Source organism: Canis aureus, chromosome 27, assembly GCF_053574225.1.
Source record: "Canis aureus isolate CA01 chromosome 27, VMU_Caureus_v.1.0, whole genome shotgun sequence".
Lineage (NCBI taxonomy): Eukaryota > Metazoa > Chordata > Mammalia > Carnivora > Canidae > Canis > Canis aureus.
Window position 1 is genome coordinate 15,243,274 of NC_135637.1, and position 20,241 is coordinate 15,263,514.

Consider the following 20,241-nt stretch of genomic DNA (forward strand, 5'->3'; position numbering starts at 1 on the left):
CCACAAGAGTTACTCATTAACATCACTACATACAAATAAGATACACAGGAGATTAAAAGGGAGGGGGGCAGGCCGTGGGAGAGGCCGGCCGCACGTCTGAGCCCTGTCCGAGAATTTGGGGGGCGGGGGGGGAGCAGATGTGGGCTGAGGAAGAAAAGCATTCCTTCTGTCTCCGAGGCCGGGGCTCTTTGCTCCCCCACTCGAGAGGGAGAGCGCGCCGGGCGCACCCTGCCCACGGCCACCTTCCAGGGACGGGGCTCGGCGCGCCAGCCTCGGGCGGGAGCCGGTCCCAGTGGGCGCGCGCCCTGTGGTTCTCCCCGGCCTCAGGGGACCTAGCGCCCCAAAGGTCACCCCGCCCTGCAAGCCGTCCCCACCCCCCACCTCCGCCCCTGCTTGTTCGCCTTCTCACCCGGGGAGACAGCACTGGAGAGGGTGCGGGGCTCCCCACGAGCCCGGCCGCAGACGCAAGGGGCTCGGCCCCCCTCTCCAAAAGGTCCCGACCTCTATCCCCTTCCAAGTGCGGGATCAGGGAGGGGAGGAGGATCCTCCTCGCCGGCCATTCAAGAGGCCCGAAGGTGACAGGGACTTGGGGCCGGGCTGGCGGGCTCCAGGGAGGGGGGTGGGAGGGAGGGAGGGAGGCAGCTGCCGGGCTGGCTCCGGCTGGGTCCCTGCGTCCCGGCCCCCAGGGCAAGAAAAGGCCTCGAGAACCTTCCCTTTTCTCGGCTCCCCCCACCCCCCCGCGCGAATATACCTCCTCTGGGGGTGGGGACGCTAGGAGACCAAAAGACTGTCCCGGCCTTACTCTTTTTTTTATTGAACGTTTCAAAAATAAATTGAGCTTCAAAAGGCAACTCCCCAAACAGCCTGGGGGCTGGCTGGAGGAGGGTGTCAGCCTCCTGGGTGACTTTCCCTGGGAGGGGGTCAACCACACGCCCAGGAGTTACCTTTCCCTTGCAGGGTAGGGGGGGACCTGCCTGCTCTGTCGCGTGACACAGCTAAGTGTGCGCGGAGGGGGCTGCGCGCCGCACGCCGGCCGGGGCGCCCGGGGTCAGCAAGGGTCCAGGCGGAGACACCGCGGGGGCGGGGGGGGGGCGCCTGCTTCCCCGCCACCCGGAGGGTCGCTGCCTTGCCAAGCCGGGTCTGGCGGGGAGGAGATCCGTCCTTTTTTTTTTTTTTTTTTTTTTTTTTTTTGCACACTGGTGCAAAAAGATAGTTTTGACTTGCATTTCCCATACCGACGTGAAAAGGGAGAGCGAGCCTAAAACGAAAACGTTCGCAGCCCTCGAAATGTATTTTTTTGGTCGGACTCGTGTGGGAACCACGGACTTGGGGGAGCGGAGCATTCTTTTTCCATTAAAACTTAAGTATCTGAAATTACTATGCTACCCAATTCTAATCAGCCCTCTTCCCGTCTCTGTTTTGCTCCCTAATTTAAAGGAAAAAGTAATTTCAGATTGAGGCGGCTCCCTTCGCCCCAGTCAGGGACTTTTGTTTTTAGCTTTGTAACTTGAGTGACAGCTCATTTGGGTTCCGTGGAGGCGGTCTTAATTACTTAAAGGCGAAGGGAAGGGGATTGAGGGGAACAGCCAGGATAGAGACTCCCCCTCGCAGGGAAGCTTTCTGAAGAAAAGCACTTAACGCCAGGCCCAAAGACATTTCAATAAAAATTTATTGAAATTTCGATGATGTTTGAAAGAGAAGGGGAAGAAATACAGAAAACCAAAGAACTCATCAACAATTAGAACACAAAATATACCTTCATGAATTTTTTGTCTTTAAACCATCTCTCAGGACCTGACTTGTGAACTGGGAATATATCTCTCTAGGCACCAATTCAAAACACCATCAATATTGAAGACAGTAGTCAATTCCACCTTCGTTTTGAAGAAATCAGACTAGCAAATACAAATACAAAAGAAAAATTAGAAAGTCAAACCACAGCCTCTGCACTCCCCGCCACCCCCCCACCACACCCCTCCCAAGCAATCTCAGAACCACACTTGGGGTGTTCTATTTTAGGGAATTTCAGGTGAGCTGGGAAGTGGCATCACCTCCCCAGTTTGGGGTGAAATAGGCAATGGCACTTTCCTTCACTCATGGACGCTAAAAAAAGGAAAAAGATTTTGTTTTGTTTTGTTTTTGCAGACAACTCTTTAAAGTGTGTTGGTGTTGGTGCAGAAAGTGTGTTTTCTAGTTTTAAAAGCGATCCTGTGACCTTGAAATAAAACTGACAAAAGGAAAACAAGAACACAAAACCTGACAGCTGCGATCCTATTTACATAGAGCTATGTACAACGTCAATAAATTAAAGTTTAATTTTCCGAGCATTCATATTCCACCTATTTACAGGAGTTATCAAATAATTACATAAATACTTTGTCTAATAGTCTCGCTTCTTCTTTATTATTTTTCTTAAAACCTTGTTATTGCATATACACGAAAGAGAAAGAACTGTCAAAGAAGGACATAAATCCTGCTACAGAGCTTAGATAAAATAAATTCATTTTTTTTTTTTTGTATTTTCCCCACCCCTTCCCTTTAAATCCTCCCCCTTGGGGTTGCCGATTGGAGGGTAGAGAATGGGTGGGGGGAGGTGTGGGGTCATGTTCTTTTCTCTCTAAAAGCAAGCATTCAAAATAAAAAAAAACAAAAACCCACAAATACATTACCGTGGAACATGCAAGAAGAGACCTATAGTGGCTCTTAAAACATCACAAGAATATTAAAAAGACACAGATTTCCTTAATAGAGACCAAACAAGGATGGGAACGACTTCCCTCCCCAAACAATGCTGTTCAGTAATTTATTTAGAACTGATAGGCAAGTCGCTATAAAGTTTTTAATCTTCACAAACAGAATCGTGTTAATGTATCCATTTGTCCCCAGTATATATATATATTTTTTTAAATTTTATTTTTGTTTCTACTCGACACGGTGAAGGAAAAAATATATAAATCTGCACTGGGGGAGAAGCCTTTCAACACCTCCCCCCTCCTGGTGGGCCTGGCTACCTTTTTCTTCCCACAGCTCCCAGACCAGCCTGGCTGAAGGTGCTCTGGCCGTGAATGTTTTCCCTCCCACCCCCTATAGCTCAATGCAACAGACATCTCTGAGCCCCAGAATCTGAGCCAGATCCCGGATATATAAACCACGCCAAGAAGACAGGGCCTGTTTCTAGCACATTCTCTAGAGGGAGTCCGGCACCCCTTTCCAGACAGGACTGCACAAAGGGCCAACCCCCACTGCACGCCCGTGGTTTATTTTATATCCAACAAAGTGCACTGCAGACTGGACTGGACTGGAATGAAGAGATTTTCCCAGGGAGGGCTCTATGGGGACCCGCTGCGGGACCTGTCGGGCTTGGCTTCCAAGCCGCTGACCAACCGCTGGATGCTCTGCAGTTCGCTGGTGGCCGCCTCTTTCTCCGGGCAGAGTTTGGGCGACAGGGACACGGAGCTGGAGGAGAGCGTGGACGAGCGGCTGTTGAGGTCCGATCCCGAGTCCACGGCCACCGAGGCCGGGCTGGCGGCCAGCGCGGCGGCCTTGGCGTCCAGGGGCCCCGCGGCCGCGGCCATGGCCGGCAGCGCGGTGGTGAGCAGGCTGCTGCCGTCCGGGACGGGCATGGGGATGGAGTAGGGGCTGTAGCGCAGCCGCGGGCGCATGCTGTTCAGGTTGAGGAACGGGTGGCGGTGCACCGAGCTGGACGCCGCGGCCGACGACGCCGCCGCCGCCGCCGCCATGTAGGTGTAGGGGTACGGGAACAGGCTTCCGAAGGGCGACATGGCCAGGCCCTGCGGCGGGGACAGGAAGGCGGGCGGCGCGTCAGCCGGCGGGGGCCGCGCGGGGGAGGGGCCCGGCTCGGCCTGGCTCGCCCCGCGGCCTCCCCACCCCCACCCCCACCCGCCCCGCCCCACACCTCCACCTCCACCTCCCATCCACCCCCCATCCACCTCCACCTCCACCTCCACCTCCACCTCCACCTCCCCTCCACCTCCACCTCCACCTCCACCTCCCCTCCACCTCCCCTCCACCTCCACCTCCACCTCGGGCTAGTCATTAATCTCTTGGGGAAGGGGGCAGCTCAGGCTTCCTCCTCCAGGTCCACTTGACTCCCTGTGCCTCCGCTTTCTTATGGGGGGGAAAAAAAAAGTCCGGGGAAATACTACACAGTTCCTATACTTACTGGGACTTTGGATATTAACCGACCTAACGCCCGCGGTAGGCTACACAGGGCACCTGGCCAAGAGAACTGCTAGAAATTCTGGCCCTGGGGTCAGTCGTTGCACCTGTTAAATGGGGCTGCAGTCTAGTCCAGCCGCAAAGGTAGTAAGTGAAAACCACCGGATGGAAATGATGGAAAATACGTTTCTTTCATTCGTCCTCCCTGCCCCCTAATCACTCTGATTCCAGAAGTTTCTCAAACGAAAAAAAAAAAAAAAAAAAAAGTCCAGGAGAAGATCTTTAGGCTAAAGGTAATTGGGGGTGGGGGCGGGGAGCAAAAGGCATTTGCTCTGAACGGAGGCAGAAATCATCTAGCCTGATACACTGGTATTCCGGGTGGAGAAACTGAGGAAGGCCGCAAGGGTGCAGGAAGGCACTTGGCTTGCAAGTGGCAGAAGCAGAATTTAAAACACAGGCACTCCAGCCTGGCCTAGTTCTCACTGTCCCCTGCCTTGGGGGTATCATTAATACTTTTGTTCCCCGGGGGACAGGCTTCGTCCACCTACCCCCTGCTGCCCACCGAGGACGAGGTCTCCAGGAGCGGCTCGCGCACGGAGAGGAGAGCAATGGGGAAAGCCAGATGCCTACTCAGTTTCCTCCTCCTCCCCCACCCCTGGGGGGAGGACAACCCTGCTTCTTGGCTGGGAGAAGGGAGACGAATGTGCTCAGACAAAACAAAGGCAAGGGCCTGCAGGAAACCCCACAGAACCTCTTCCCTGGGTTCAGATCAATTCCAGCGGCCTGAGACTTCTCCCCAGCTGCCCTGTACCCCAGCACAGCTGTCTGAAGCACGCAGAGGCTGCCAGGCCTGCCACAGCCGAAGCCTGCCCCAATCCTCTGACATTTCCCACCCGGGCACACGAACTGTTAACCCTTTGGGGGACAGGGGACAAGCTTCCCACTGGGAGGAAAGGTTCAAGACCTAGCTCCCGCCCAAGGAGGCCAGGGTCTCCCCCTCGGCTGATTCCTGGTGGCCGGCTGGCTAGAAGGAATTTAAGAGACATTTCCACTCCGAAGCTAAAATCAGAGACCCTAACAAGGCCCAGGAGTCAGACTACCTGGAGTAGATAGAGTCTTTGCTCCACCACTTCCCAGCTGTGTGACTCTGGGTAAGTCACTCAACATCTCTGCGCCTGCGCCACTTCATCTATAAAGCGCAAGTAACAATAGAGCTACTGGAGTCAGGATAGACCAAGTGCAAGCTAAGTGCTAGGGGTGGCTTAATTATTATTATCACTGCCTACCTACTTACGAGAAACAGCCCTTAACCGAGACGAGAAAGAAATTCAAGCTTTGGGGAGGGGTGTGAGCTTTTGCGGAGTCCAGGAGAAGACTGGACCTAGCCATCACCATACTGCTACTTCTCTTGCTAGGCAGAGCTCCCTGGAGAGGGTCTGCGACCCCAGGGCAGGCAGGGGCCCCTCCTTACCTGGGAGGCCAGGACGTGCTGCTGCAGGTGGAAGGGCAGGGTGGCCGCCGACGCCCCCGACAGTCCCTGCGCCGCGGCGGCCGAGGCCATGGCGGTGGAATCCAGGCCCGAGACGCCGGTGGAGGCCCCGGACACGGTGGCCAGCAGGGGCCCCATGCCCGCCGCCATGCCGGAGAAGGCGCCCCCCATGGCGAACTGGCCGGGGTGCAGGAAGAGCGGGTGCCCGTTGAAGAACTGCTGGCCGGCCAGGCCGGGGGCGAAGCCGAGGCCGGGCAGGGGGCCCTGGCCCAGGTGCGCGGCCGCCGCGTCCGTCTGCACCGTGAGCGGCGCGAAGGCCTCCTTGCCCGGCAGCGCGCGCGCCTCCTCGGCCTTGGACGGGGCCGCGCCCTCGCGGCCCGGGCTGCGGCGCTCGTCGGCGCCCAGGCCGCGGGTGCTGGACGAGATGGTGGCCGGGCTGTGGCGCGAGTCGGGCGACGCCTTGTCCGGCCGCCCTCCGTCGCGGGGCCGGCCGCCGGGCTCGGCCGCGAAGAGGTGCGCCTTGAGCGCGGGGCTGCCCTTGTCGCGGCTCGGCTCCTCCGACGTGGTGGTGGAGATCTTGGCCGCGTCGCAGGCCTCGGGGCCGTGCTCCTCTTTGCTGTCGGCCTCGGCGTCGCTCTCCCCCTCGCTGGGACACAGGTCTACCGTAGGACGGGCACAGGGGCCAGGGAAGGGCGTGAGCTCCAGTCCGGGCCAGTGGAGGGCCAGTTCCCGGTCTGAATCCCCGCTTGGCCATTTACAAGCTGGGTGGTCCCCGCCCGCCCCTTAACCTCTCTGGGCCTCGGTTTTCTCATCTGCAAAGTGGGTGTGATGACACCTGGCCACTTGAGTGGGACGTTTCAATAGGCTAACAGCGCATCTAAGATACTTGGATAGAGGGCGCCTGGGTGGCTCAGTGGTTGAGCATCTGCCTTTGGCTCAGGGCCCCATCCCAGGGTCCTGGGACTGAGTCCTGCATCCGGCTCACCGCAGGGAGCCTGCTTCTCCCTCTGCCTATCTAGGCCTCTTTCTGGGTCTCATGAATGAATAAATAAAATCTCTAAAAAATAATAAAAATAAAGTATTTGGATAGAACTGAACCCGTTCTCCTATAGGCCCCCCCATCCCAAATCACTAGTGGATTTTGCAATTTTTTACAACCATTCATTGAGCTCCTGCTGTGCCAGACAAAGCCTTTATTCACCTTCCTCCCCCCCCACCCCTCCACTGCACTGACTGTTTTTTTTATTTTAAGCAAAATTAAACTTATCCTAAAACTCACTCTGGGAACACCTACTTTCCAGTGTTTTTGTTCAGTGAGTGACCAAGATGAGCACCTTCCACAAATTTGTGGATTCTTTCAGGAGGATTTGTTTGAACCCTGGCATCCGAATTGGTCCTGGCAGAAAGGAACACCTTCCCCCAACACGCACACACATGCAGACACAGTCAACGGGGGCCTTCTGTGTGCCCCTGTGCCTGCACAGGGATGGGAGCAGCGTGTTCACTGCCCAGAGACAATCACAGATTCTCTTTTGCTGTCACCACACCCTCTGTGGGTGTCCTACCAGAAAAAAATAAAAAGGGATCCTATTTTGTTTCAAGTTTAAAGGGATTTGAAGTCATAATGGACTTTCTTTTTAATTCACTTAAAAACAGGTTTCTCCCTGTTGAGAAAGAGACAGAGAGAATGTGTCTTTCCAAATAAATAGTTCTTGCTCTTTAAACACAGGAAACTAACTGGGGATTTGAACCATCTCGTCCCCTCCCACTCCCCCACCCTCCCCACTCAGAGCCCCAGTGCTCATTGTTGCTGTATGGCTGGATGTTTTCTCAGCCACCTTCTCTGTTCCAGGTGGCAGAGGATCCCTTGCCTCCCCCCACCTCCCCCTTCCAACACATTTTAATCTGGAGCTCAAAGATAGTGGAAAGTCAGCAGCTGCTTGGTTGCAGAGGGACAGGGACAGAGATGTACTCCACTGAGAAGGAACTTGGAGACACCCCAACGGCAGCCAAGTCAAGGTTTGGGGGACCGGGTCCTGAGCTCTCCTTTATACAAAGTCCAGAGAGGGACACATCTGGCCACTTGTTTTTGAACTCAGGCTCTTGCATAGGGGCTTCTAGAAGCATCTGAAGTTTTTAAAGGGTAGGTTGCCTGATGGGTGCCCCACTCCCAACTCTCCCAGCACACGTGCGTGCGTGCACACACACACACCCTCACCCACATCCAGAGACTTGGGAGAGGAGCAGAGGCGACTAGGCCTACCTTTGAGGTTCGATGTCCCTACAGTGGAGACAGCTGGAGACGAGGACTGAGCAAAGCAGTTGAAGGCGGCCTGTTCGCTTGAGGACTCATCTGAGGTCCCATTCTCCTTTTTGTGTCTGTCATCGAACACCCGCATGGACTGCAGGGTGAGCTGTTTTCTGCAGCAGAAGCCCACACCCAGTGTTGCAGAACTGGGCACACAGCTCCCCTCTCTGTGTGCCTCACCCTCTCCAAAGAGGGCACACTGGTGCACACACACACCTCCCACCTCCCCCTGCCCACCGCCACCCCACCGCCACCCAAGGACAACAGGAGTTCTCTGAAACCCGCCTGCCACAAGGCAGCCTCAGAGACCCAAGCATTATTCTTGACCCTGTAACTAAGCTGAAGAGTGTGGCATGGGGGTGGGGTGTTGAAGGAAGAAGGCTTAGGGATCAGGGGTTCACCAGAGAAAGGGCCTGGGCAGGCCTTGAGAAGGAGAGGGACCTCCGTGGCCCAAACTGGTGAACACAAACAGCCCACGCACTCCCAACTGGTTGCTCAGACTGGGAGAAGTGCTTATTTCATGGTGCACTTTTAATTGCTTTAGCAACCCATGAATCATAACCGGAGTGAAAAAAAAAATCTATTAGGTTAGAAATTATGTTATAATGCTCACCCCTACCCCGCAAGGGGGTAGGTTAAAAATTTGGACTGATTTTCTGGATTTTAGAAATTCTTTGAAAGTCGCTGGGGGGAGGGGAGTGCTTCTTCCATATACCATCCAGCTGTCTGCTGAATGCAAAATGATACCTATAGCCATGAAGGAGGGAGCCCCAGATTTCTCAAGGGGCCTCAGTTCTGTCTGATGGTATTTGCAAGACAAGATTGCAAAAATTCCAAAGCATTTTGTGAATGAGTTTAGTCCTTTCCTGGGACCTGCCCAGGATGAACTTAAATTAATTAGGAATTAATAGGCGTCTGTCTATCATCTGTTATCCCTGACACTTTTCTTCCAGGGAAAAAATGGTGTGGCCTAGTTCATCTCCTCTAAGGTAACTCGTGGGAGGTAGAAAAGTAGTGTCCTGAAGTCTACAAGCAGGTGGCAGAGCAGCAGTACATTATTTCCACCCTCTCCCCCCATCTCCTTACTAGAAGGGCCCGGATTCCACTTCTAACAGTTGAGATCTGGGCCCTAGAAAAGTGATTCCAAATTATCGGAGACAATAATACTAAGTGTCTCTGCTCACCTTTTTTCTCTCCTGCCATTTCCAGTGTCCCGGAAACCTTTTGCAAAAGGGTTGTTGTCTATTTTTAGCTGAGTTATCTAGAGGAGGAGACACAAGCAAGAAAGACATATTGGTCTCAATTTATAGAATGTTTTAGGGGTGCTTCCCCCCCGCCCCAGCTCTGTCTACGAGAACTCTGACTGCCACAAGAAGTCATTTGGATACGCCAGGTTAAAGGGAAAGGGAGAGGATCTCACAGTGTCGTCAGAGGGGACAGAGAGGAAAATCAAAGAACTGTACCATGGCTTACATCTCCCATAGGAAGCCAAACCAGGGATTCCAGACTGAAATTATACTGTCTGGGAAATGCCTCATTCTGTTCTGTAGGCGGCCTTGAGAGCTTGGGTTTAGAAATGGAAAGACTGTCGAAGCTGTCAAAAGGGACAACCTGTAGATCTTAAAATTGCGCTTTCATTTTTTTTATATAGTGCAGTTAATCATAAAATATGTTATGGCATATTTCCTGCCCCCAAACACACACACACGCGCACACACACACACACACACAGCATACACTCCAACCTTCTCTGTGAATCTAATGAAATGATTTATGAGGTTTTCGCTACCCTTGTGCCAGAGTGGGTTTGATTTTTTTGCTGGGTTTTGTTGGGAGGGGGCGCTAAGGAATTACAATATTGACAATTACAGATGTCAAAGAACTGAATGACCACTGGAAACATTTGTTTTCATTTATATGCTCTGCCACTGCCATTAGGCTGGAGAAGAAGGCCTGGGGCCTCTTCGTATAATCAAAAATGCTACATACATTTTATTATTACATTAACAAGTTAGAGTCACAGGATTCTGGGTCTAGAGGGAGCATGCATTTTGCATGCTGGGGCAAAATGCCATAGTATGTAATCTTTCAAATCCCTTCCCTTTGAGGGAAAACACATTGATATATATAGAGAGAGTTCCCCAGAGGTGGGAAGGGACCCTTGGTTGGATTCTTGTCTTTTGGAATAAACTCCCATATGCAAGATTTCAGGAAAGGAGGTTCTCCAGATAAAGGAGACAGACCTGGAACACCCCTGTCAGTGAGCCAGAGGACCCACCCACAGTGACAGTGAACTCAAAATGCAAGGTGTTGTCAGGAAACTGGACTCTCACGGAGGTAAGAAGAGCAGAGGTCCTCAGTGGCCCTCACCCCCATAACTGCCTGCTAACAGCCAAGCTGGGAACCGGTGAATCAGCAAAAGCCACTTTGTCTCTGTGCACATGCCCATGACCTTCAGGACACCATAACTTTATATACCAGGTGCTGCCTGCTGTTCCATTTGGGGGTACTCCTAATCCCGGGCCTCAGGCCCAAGGGAGGAAAAACCTTCAAATGAGGTGATGACTTTGGTCATCTCATCTCAAAAGCCTCAGACAACTCGATTAGCATGACCCTGTGATCACAGAAGGTTTTTCCAAACACACACACACACACACACACACACACACACACACCCCACACCATAAAAAACACAGCAGCATAAAAGGTAATAAAAACCAGACCAGCTACTCGGGATTTCTGGCTAGGGGAGAAAAGCTGCTCTCTCCAATGGGATTCTCCTCCCAGGATCCCAAATGGCTCCTGCCTTCAATTTTTAGCGGGTTCCTTTAGAACGTGGAACCTGATTTTTGATCCTTCTTTCTGGAGAAGAGGTTTAGCCTCAAAACAAGCAAGAAAGAGAAAGCCTGGGAGCGGGGGAGTGGGGGAGCGGATGACAGCACAAGTTATAGGAGGCAAAGTTAGTCTGCATCTTTTCGTTCAGTATTGGATTCCTCGCTGGTTGAGTTTTTGTTTTGCTTTGTTCTGGGTCCCTCCCCCCCAACCCCCGCCTCGGTGATGTGCTAGAGCCTCTTTCCCCCAAAAGCTCCACGGAAGGTCAGATCACAGAAGAAAACTCAAGACTCCCGTCCCTTAATCCTTATTGTTTTATAACTTTCTCTACCTCACCCAGAGTGGCTTAAAGGTGGGAGGGAAAAGGATCGCCATGAAAAAGCAACGCGCCTTTGGTTACCTTATCATTCTGGTATGCCGTCACAGCGATGAATTCGGTCTCCGGGAACAAGTACGTCCGAAATGTACTATAGGGAAGTTTCAAGATGTCATTGGCTCTCACAATGTGGAACCGGGGCTGGTATTTGTGCATGGAGTTCAATATAGTCTGCGGGGTGGGGGGTAGGGGGCAGGGAGGAGGGGGAGACACATAAAGCAAAGATTTAGTGGGACCAGCGGGACCTCAGGACCCCTGCCAGGCTGACTTCTACCCCACCGACGGGTACCACGCTGCTTATGCCGAGCCCACCTCCTTGGGAGTCTCGGAGTACCTCTTCGGGTACACTCCGCTCCAAAGATATCCTCTTCTGGAGAATCCAAATTGCTCCTCAATTTCCAAAGGGTCCCCCCCACCCTCACCACCTAAGGTCCGTGCGTACCTTGAACCCTAGCCTACCTGAGTACCAAAACTATAATTCCCCTGCCACGTTGCGTGATCACTTGGGAAGGCCAAAGTCTTAAAAGATAGAGAAAAACATGCATTTTAATTTACAAAATGATTCAGTCCTTTAAGCGCCCACTAATTGACGAGCCCAATCCACTTAAAGCCCTGAAAGGTTGAACTCTAGAGAGGAATATTTATGCCTTAATCAAATCAAGAGCTTCAAAGGCAATCCTTGCCGGCTGAAGATACTTCCGTGCCATTCACGTCTTCCTGGGCCTAATCTTTCTGCTTATTCCTCGCTTATCACTCGGCTTATTTTATTGAAATGCTGGGGAGGGGTAGGGGCAGGGGGCAAAAGGTGTTTTGCTTGACTTTTACAAGCAATTCTGGTCTCCTAAAAGTTTCTAAGGACTCTCCCACTGAATCCATATATACACTCCCAATACACACACACACACACACACAATTTTTATCCTGGAGAGTTCAGCCTCATTTCTAGTAAACTTGACTTTCTCCTAAGTCCGATATTCTTTCTTCACAAAAGAAAAAAAAAGAATCTTTCAAAAGACGCCTTCAGACCCTTTAACCGACGTAGCCAAGGCTCTGAACCTCAGAACTCCCGCAAGAAAAGAATATGGCTGGTTTCAAAACAGAAGTGTGATAGCTCAGAACAAATCCCTGGCGCACACATTAACTTTCAAATTGATTTTGTATCTTAGCGATTGGTGTTTAACTTCACTGTCAGGCATTTACCAAGACCTGGGATCGCCACAGAACGTGAGCAGTTAGTGTTCTTGCCCTCGATTTGTATTTATTATTATTATTATTATTATTATTATTATTATTATTATTATTTTGCTTTTTGTTTTTCAGAACGCCAGGCCTTCCATTATCCGAAGAGAAACACCCCGGAATCCTCTCTCTGGCTCTGCTTTGGATCGAACAACTTTGCCACTACGCTTAGCAACAGAGAGCTAGGGAGAAGTCTGAGCAGAAACTTGTGATTTTTCAAGGAGAGGGGACGCACTGCCTTCGCTAGGGTGAAGAGAGAAGATTTTACTGACGGGAGCGCTGAAACTTACAAATCCGTGTTTGTCCGAAATGTTGTTGGTGAGTTTCAGTTTGTGGAAAGTGACAACTTTTGACATCCATTGTTCCCCCGTAGCAGGGCTGTCTGGGTGAATGTACATTCTCTTTGGCATTTCAGGGTCAGCCTTACCCGCCACCATCCACCGAGAATTATGAAATTTATATCGACAGTCATCAGCAGCTATAATGTCCATCAACAAAATATATTTGGCTTTTTTATCCAGCCCAGAACATCTTACTTTAAATGGAGGAAACATTCGCCTACAGTTGGGAGGGAAGAGAAAAGAAGAAAGAAAAAGAAATCACTCAGACTCCTGGGTTTGATCACCTATTTACTCTGAAATATTTAAATCAATTTTAAAACTTTGTATTGTGATTGACTGTGGAGCTTCGGTGTCAGGAGCGCCACTGAGTGCAAAATTGTATTCTTCCCCAATACAAGTGTTACATATACAGTTCCTCTACCGGGAAATGTCCCAAGGCTCAAAACAAGTGAATTGTGGCACTACATTTCTCAGCAGCGTCTAGTACTTTCTCCACAATTTTTTCCTCTTGTAGGACTTCGTAGATGGCCCTCTTTACAGAGAAATTCTTGCCTCTACCCTTCCCTGTGAGTTGTCTACTTCTAAACAGCTCGGGGTAGGATTTGAGTAAAGTGGAGTCGGTCAAGGCTAGAATTTTCCACCATTCCATTGATGAGAAAAATGTTAAACTTATCAAGGAAATAAACCTCCACCCTCCCTCCGAGGGAACGGGAATCCCGCCGCTGGCGAAATGAAACCGGCCCTCAGTGAGTTCTCAAAACGAATTTTTCAGTTTGGGCTGGACTCCTGGGCCTGATCACCAATCTGCCTAGCATGCTGCTAACCACATTTCTCCCATTGCTCAGGCCAATCTCAAACTGCAAGACTGTACCACCAAACTGCTTTTTTTATTTCCCAGAAGTGTTGGCATTCTCCAGTCTTGACTTAAAAGGAAGCACTTCACCGTGAAACGGAGGAAATGTCTTCTGGGTCTGAGGGTTTTATGCCAAACTTTGGCCTCATTTAGCCAGGAGAGACACAGAAAGCTCAAGACATCAAGAGAGGGATTTTATTTTTTATCATTCCAATGTTATGCCTTGATAGACTTCAATGCCATAAAATAAAAATCGGTGATTTTAAGTGACAGGCAGGTTTTGGCCAGGCAAGGACCTTTTAAAAGTTATATGAAATACGCTTGATAATATTCACGCATAAAAAAGCAGCATGTGTCTCTCCGCCGGCTACTTGGAAATGCAAACATAATCTTAATCATCCAAAACTGCCTCAACTCTCCCTCCGATACAGACACGTGAAGTGGTGTGGACAAACCCAAGTGCCCTTCCGTATCTCTGTGACCCTGCCAGAGGCAAGCTCAGGCCCCCCTGCAGGACCAGAGGCTAGGCTGGAAGGCAGAAAGGGCAAGTGGAGAGCTAGTGTCAGGTCTCCCACCACCACACAAAAGAAGAGGGCGTTCAAGTTTTTCTCTCTGGAAACAAAAATGAAACAAACACCACAGCACATCAACAAAGGCGTAAGGATGAAAAGGTTTGAACAGTGAACTTCCTGCAGTGGGGTGGTTTTCTTTCTTCCTGCAGAGGTGTCTATGCTCCCTGGAAAAATTCTATCTGGCCAGTAGGGAATCCAGGTTGCAGACCTAGGTAGGAGAAGCTAACCCCCTGCAGACGCCCAGGTAAGCTGAAATTCCCTGCCACAGGAGCAGGGCCCAGGAATGTCTGTACCCAGGTTCAGGGGAACTAAGTTTTTTTTCCTAAGCCCAAATTAACTGGCAAAGCTACTGTTCTGGGAAAAGAGAGATAAAGGGAGGTGGGGGGGGGGTGGTGGTGGAAAAAAAAAAAATCCTCCAGTAGCTTCAAGGGAGGGAGCCCTGCTCCTCACTTACCTTCCCGACTTGGTAATGACCATCTCGGTGCCCCGCTTGTGGAACTGATCCCAAAGTTCTTTGGCCTCGAGGTGCACCTTGGGGTCATCCTCCACCTCTTCTTCGGGCTCCATGGTCTTCAGAGGCCTCAGATGCGCCTGGGGCCCCAGGGAAGAGAAAGGGATGCCGGTCTCGGCCGCCCCCACCAATTGATCCATGATCGGCTTGGCCAGGGCGCCGGGCAGCGAGAGCGCCGCCGCGCCGTTGGGAGGCAGCGTCAGCGCGGGGAAGAAGGGCGGCTGGTGACCCAGCACCGCGCTCATGGCGAAGTCCGGCGCCCGGTGAGGTAGGAACGGATGGTAGGCCATGCTTGTCCCAGGAATGACCGGATCTCTCATGGAGAGGCTCATCCACTCCAGGCGGGGCGCTGGGCTCCAGCCGGGGACAAGTCCGCAGCTGCTGTCTGGTTTTGTTTTGGGTTTTTCTAACAGCAGCACATAGTTTGAAAAAGGAAAAAAAGAAAAAAGAAAAAAGAAAAAAAAAAGGGAGCAAAATCACAAGTAAAGCACCCTAGGGGCAGGGGGAGTAAAGTGTCTTTTTTTGGGGGGGGGGATGCCGCTTTTAAAGAGGGCAAGGCGAGAAATCAGGAGACATAGCCGCTCGGGTGACTGTCCTTGCGCCTTGCGTGTTTTAAAAAGCCGCTCCTGGAAGTCGGTTTCACCGGCGGCGGCGAGAGGAGCGAGCAGGGTCCTCCCCCGCGCCCGGGCCCCCGCCGCTTCGCCGAAATGGACACCGCAGCCCCGGGTCCTGGGAAGAGCTCCCCAGCCCCCAGTTCTTTGTTGGAAAGGCGGACGGCTCGGCTCGGAGACTTTTTACCTTTCCTTCTCCTTCTTCTTCCCCGCCCCCCTGTCTGTCTTCCTCTCTCCCTCTTTCTCGCTGGAGGCGTCTGCAGTTGCGCTCGACCCGGCTTCCCCAGCGAGCGAGAGAAGCGGAAAAAGTCTCTCGCCTTAAAAAAAAAAAAAAAAAAAAATCTCTCTGATTTAAGCCCTCTTCTAGCAGCGCTATCAAAACTTGAACTGCACACTGGCTTCCGTTCGCCCTCCTCCTCCTCCTCCTTCCTCCGCTCCGAGCCTCCGGAGGGTGTCTGGGTTGCAATCCGAGTCTTGCCCGTGCTCTCCTCCCGCGCCTGTCTTCCTTGTCCTAAAACGTGAGCGAAATCGCTTCCTAAATCTGCGTCCAGACGCGCAGGGCAGGGAGGATTTAGTGGGGAGGGAATGAAAAGGGGAGAGGTGGAGGGAGAGAGGGAGAGAGACAGAGAGGAGAGAGAGAGAGGAGAGAGAGAGGGAGAGAGAGACGGAGTCGGAGAGGGAGGGAGCGAGAGGAGCGAGCGAGAGCTCCGCGCCACCCTCCTCCGCCTCTAGAATTCCCCGGGCGTCTGCTCGGCGGCTCTAGAAGGTCGGGCTCTGCTGTGGGCTGCGGGGAGCCGGAGGCCTCTTGATTGGCTCTTTGACGCTTTCGGACCAATTGTGTGGCTGCATAGGCGTGGTTTTCACAGGTCGAGTGCTGGGGGATAGAGCCGAGTTATAAAAAGAAGGTGTCGGAAACTGTAACGTCGCAGCGCCGCATCAGTACTACTGCCTGTCCTGTGAATATGTCAACATGATCAGAGGGAGGGCGGGGAGCCACTGGGGAGCGCGCGCAGAGTCGCCTCTAGGTGGCTTATCGAGAGATCGCTGCAGCCCCTGAGCTCGCTCGCCTGCGCTGGCTCAGCCCACGTCTGAAATGCCTCAGTCATCCAGCCCGGGATCGAGGGAGGAGGCTGGGCCCGGGAGGAAGGGGGAGGAGGAGGAGGGAGCGAGCCAGCCGGGCCAGGAAGGCGGAGAGCGCGCCGGGCGCCGGGCAGGGGCGCTCGCCTCTCGCGCGCGCGGCTCGCCTCTCCTCCCCGGCCCGCCGCGGCCGATTCTCCTGCGGCTCAGCCTCTCGCCGCGGCCCCGGGAGAGCCGGGCGGGCGGCCGAGCCCTCCTCCGGACGCAACAAAAGGCGGCGGCGGCCGGGGAGGCAAGCGCCGGGGCTCCCGGCTTGCGCGCTCTCCAGCCCCACGTGGAGCCAAGCTCCGCCCGACCGCCGCGAAAGGGCTCCCGAGCTCGGGTGGCTCTCGGCGCCGGGCTCCCGGCACCTGGGCTCGTGGGCTCCCCGGCACACGCGTGCGGGGGGCTCCCTATCCCCCGGGCCCCACCCGGAACTGTGGGCGGAGACCCAAACACCCTGGCACTCGGGCGCGCGGACACGTGCCAGCGCCCTGGGACCCAGCCACCCGCGGGAAAACACGTACACGCAAACACGTACACAGCCTGCGCCGCCGGCCCCAGCTGCGCTCACCCGGGGAGGCGGACTCGGGGATTTTTTTATTTTTTTATTTTTTGAAATGCATTTACCAGCCCTTTTAGGTCTCATCTTCTATCTGAATCCGGGCTCCCCGACTTCCACCTGAATGTGTGCGTGAGTGTAGAGCAGAGAATGGAGATCGGGACAGAATGAGCGCCGCGAGGGACCAGGTTCTGGGCCTGCCCCCGCCGAGTCGCTGCCCTCACCTCCCAGGCCGTGGGCGCGCTGGTAGGGGGAGGTGCGCCCTCCTGGTATCTTCTCCAGGCATCGCACTTATCTCTCCGTGCACCCGGGGACTTACCTCACCAGAAGTCGGGGGGTGAATTTGTAAAACAAACCGTGATACGCCCCCACCCCAGAGGCGAGGTGACTGGTTCCAGTTCAGGTAGGGTGGGGGCCTCAGCGAGGGTGAAGGGGAGGGAGGTGTCTTACGAATCAGACATGTCGCCGAAATGATCTCTGTTACCGCAGGTCCCCGTCTGGGTCAGAGGTTTCACCAAACCCACATTTCTCGCTTCTGGGTGGAGGTGTTTTTTTTGGGGGGGGAGGGAGCTGAGGGCAGTGAGTTGGGCTGCCCCTGCTTAGATGGGGGGAAAATCTTGGGGAGAATGTTCTTTTGCCCTTCCTGAGTTGAGAGCTTCCTCGAGTGGAAAGGAAAGGAGAAAATGCTGGTTTCGGGGCCTAGGGGGTTAAGAACCCCAAGGCTTGGGATGTGTATGCGTGCGTGCGTGCGCGCCGGGGACGCCAGAACGGTCCCGAGTCTGCCCTGTGTACCTCCAAGCCCGCAGCCTCCAGACTCCGAAGTGTGAGCAAGTGGAGGGTGAAAATGCACTTCTTTTGTGGGCCAACCGCCTCGAGATAGGGGCGGAACTTTTGAGGCGACAAGCTTTTCCAGCCTCGCATTTTTGACGCACATGGCTAAGAGCGCTTGGCGCCAGCGCTGCGAATTCCCTGAAGTCACCAGAGAGAATGGAGTGGTTCTTCGAACTCCCGTCTGGCTCGCCCTCTCGCCCCTTTCTTTCCCTTTCGGCCTTTCTTTCTCTGGCGTCCTCTCGGGGTCTCTCTGCCCCGTGGTTAGAAGAGGGGAAGAAAAGGAAGAGGCCACCGGGGCCCAGGGGGTCGGCTCACACGCCCCCTCCCGTGTCCCCAGCGGCCCGATCCTGGAGGGTGCGAGAGGCCAGGCCTTCCGCCCTCCTCCACCGAGGTCACCGCAGGGTTTCCCAAGTCTCTGGAGGCCCAAACCCACCCCCTCCCCCACAGCGCTCGCAGCCTGAGCCCCGGGCAGCTCCGCGGCGCTCTCAGGAGCGTCCCCCCATCCCCGCGAGCTGGCTTTGCCTGCACTCGCCAGCCCATCTCGGCCCCAGCGCGCGGCAAAGGGTGGAAGGAAGGGAGTTCTGCTGCCGCAATGTGACTGATCCCCCTCCTCACTGTCTCGGTGCCCCAAGCGTCCAGATGCTCGGCAAAGAGACGTTTTCACTGAGTCCTGCTATTTCTGGCCTCCCGTACGTCTTGGACGTGGGAGGGGAGCTCGCTAATTTCACTTGTAAAATACCTCCACTTGCCTTTGGCCGCCCAGCGGACCTAGCGGGATCTCTGGTCCCCACACTGGCTGCTCCCCTCCCTCAAATGCCTCTTTTCGCCCCGTGGCTCCGACTTAACCCCGGGGTCAGCCCCGTTGCCACTCCAGAGCCCCCACTCCCGTTCTTGCGCACAAAGGGTGGGGTGGGGGGGGATAGAGGAAAGTTTGTGGGGTTCTGATTCAGAAATGTGGACGTCTTGCTAATGGTCTGCAAACTTCCGCCAATTATGACTGACCTCCCAGATTCGGCCCCAGGAGGCTCGTATTCTGCAGGGAGGCCACGGTGACTTGGGATCAAAAGCGAGAAGGTGCGAACTCCTCTTTGTCTCTGCTGGGCCGTCGCGCCCCCCTCCTGGTGGGTGATAAACCCACTCTGGCGCCGGCCGTGCGCTGGGTGATTAATTTGCGAACAAACAAAAGCGGCCTGGTGGCCATCGCATTCGGGTGAAACGTTGGCCAGCGCGTTCTGAAGACTTGTGCCAGGCCCGGCTGCCGGGGGGAACCGACGAGGCCAGCGGCACCTCCACCACCCCCAGGCCCGCGGCTTTAGGCTCCAGGCGCAGAGTCTACGCAGCTTTCTCTCTGTTTGCAGACCCCCCTCGACAGTGTCTCTTTCCCCTCCGCGCTCAACAAAAGACCTTCGGGGAAACACAGAATGAGCCTGCCCCTTGGCGGGGTCTGGGGAGCCCTGCTGTAAGGGCGGGAGAAGAGAGCAGTGGGAGGGGGGCAAAGTTTGGATCGCAGAGGACGCACAGAACTTCTGCCGTCCCTCAGATATTCCTGCACCTTTTTGCAAAGAGTTTTCACTTCATCGCAGGCCTGATTTTTTTGTTGTTGTTAAATAACCCACCTCTGCGTATCTGTAATGCATCTGCAGTGTTTAAGGCCAAGCCGTATGTGTGTGTCTGTGTGTGTGTGTCCCGGCAAATGGTAAACTGGGGAGGGAGCAGAGGAGCCTCAGAACAAATTTCGTATACACACACAAATGCGAAACCAAGCCACCCCGCCCAGGCCAAGGATGTAGCAGAGAAGCTAGGCTTGCCAAAGAATCCGCGGGGAAGCCTCTGCTCTATCCTACTTCTCCCTATGGCACTGCCTGTCTCAAACTCTAAAGGGGACCAAGCGACCCTTTGGTGACCGAATGGTGTTTATCTGCAGTTTACAAAAAAAGGGGGGGAGGGGAAAAGGATGGTGGGCAGGCGGGGTGGTTTATTTTGGCAAGTTTGCTGTAAATATTCTCTGCAGCATGTGTGAGGTCTGGCGAGGGACTATTACACGCTTATTCCCTCTTAAACTTTCACCCCCGTTTGCCGCGGAGCTTTTTCCAGTCCGAGGTGTTGCTAAATTGGAAACTCTGTTGACATAAGGACATCCGTGTTTCTCCAGGGGTCTGAGGCCTAATTAAGAAGTTTCCTACGGTGGTCGGTCCATACATAAACTTTTACTGGGGAGGAGTTCTCTGGTTGCTTGGCAGTGTTAGCGATGGGTCCCATTCCTACCCACCCCTCCCCCAACCTAGGGGATCTAGGCCTTTTTTTTTTTTTTTTTAATTGACCGGCTTTGAAACTCAGTGTCTGCCTTTGGGCTCCCATCCTCCTCAGTGACTTCATTTTCTTACGGGGATCCCAGGGAATCTGCTACCCACCCATCCCCCC

General features: G+C 53.8%; 1 protein-coding gene across 2 annotated transcripts; it reads right to left on the reverse strand.

Moving 5' to 3' along the window:
• Positions 1-1,651: 1,651 nt before the first annotated feature.
• On the reverse strand, positions 1,652-16,400 carry TBX3 (T-box transcription factor 3). 2 transcript variants are annotated; one of them, XM_077875772.1, is made up of 8 exons: positions 14,644-16,400; positions 12,714-12,981; positions 11,644-11,703; positions 11,209-11,355; positions 9,161-9,237; positions 7,932-8,089; positions 5,651-6,327; positions 1,652-3,791 (listed from the first exon to the last, which is right to left on the reverse strand). In XM_077875772.1, exons 1-8 carry the CDS (start codon positions 15,030-15,032, stop codon positions 3,330-3,332), a joined length of 2,238 nt encoding a protein of 745 aa, XP_077731898.1. In that variant the 5' UTR covers positions 15,033-16,400; the 3' UTR covers positions 1,652-3,329. The 2 variants fall into 2 exon arrangements, with proteins under 2 accessions (XP_077731898.1, XP_077731899.1); XM_077875773.1 differs by lacking the exon at positions 11,644-11,703 and having other exon boundaries at positions 14,644-16,397.
• Between the last annotated feature and the right edge of the window lie 3,841 nt (positions 16,401-20,241).

Bases quoted from the DNA above. Each gene is read 5' to 3' on its own strand.
- TBX3 (XM_077875772.1), bottom strand. From the start codon at position 15,032: ATGAGCCTCTCCATGAGAGATCCGGTCATTCCTGGGACAAGCATGGCC. The intron at 12,982-14,643 runs GTAAGTGAGGAG...TCCCAACTGTAG, and splicing joins GTCATTACCAAGTCGGGAAG to GCGAATGTTTCCTCCATTTA. The intron at 3,792-5,650 runs GTAAGGAGGGGC...TCCCCGCCGCAG, and splicing joins AGCACGTCCTGGCCTCCCAG to GGCCTGGCCATGTCGCCCTT.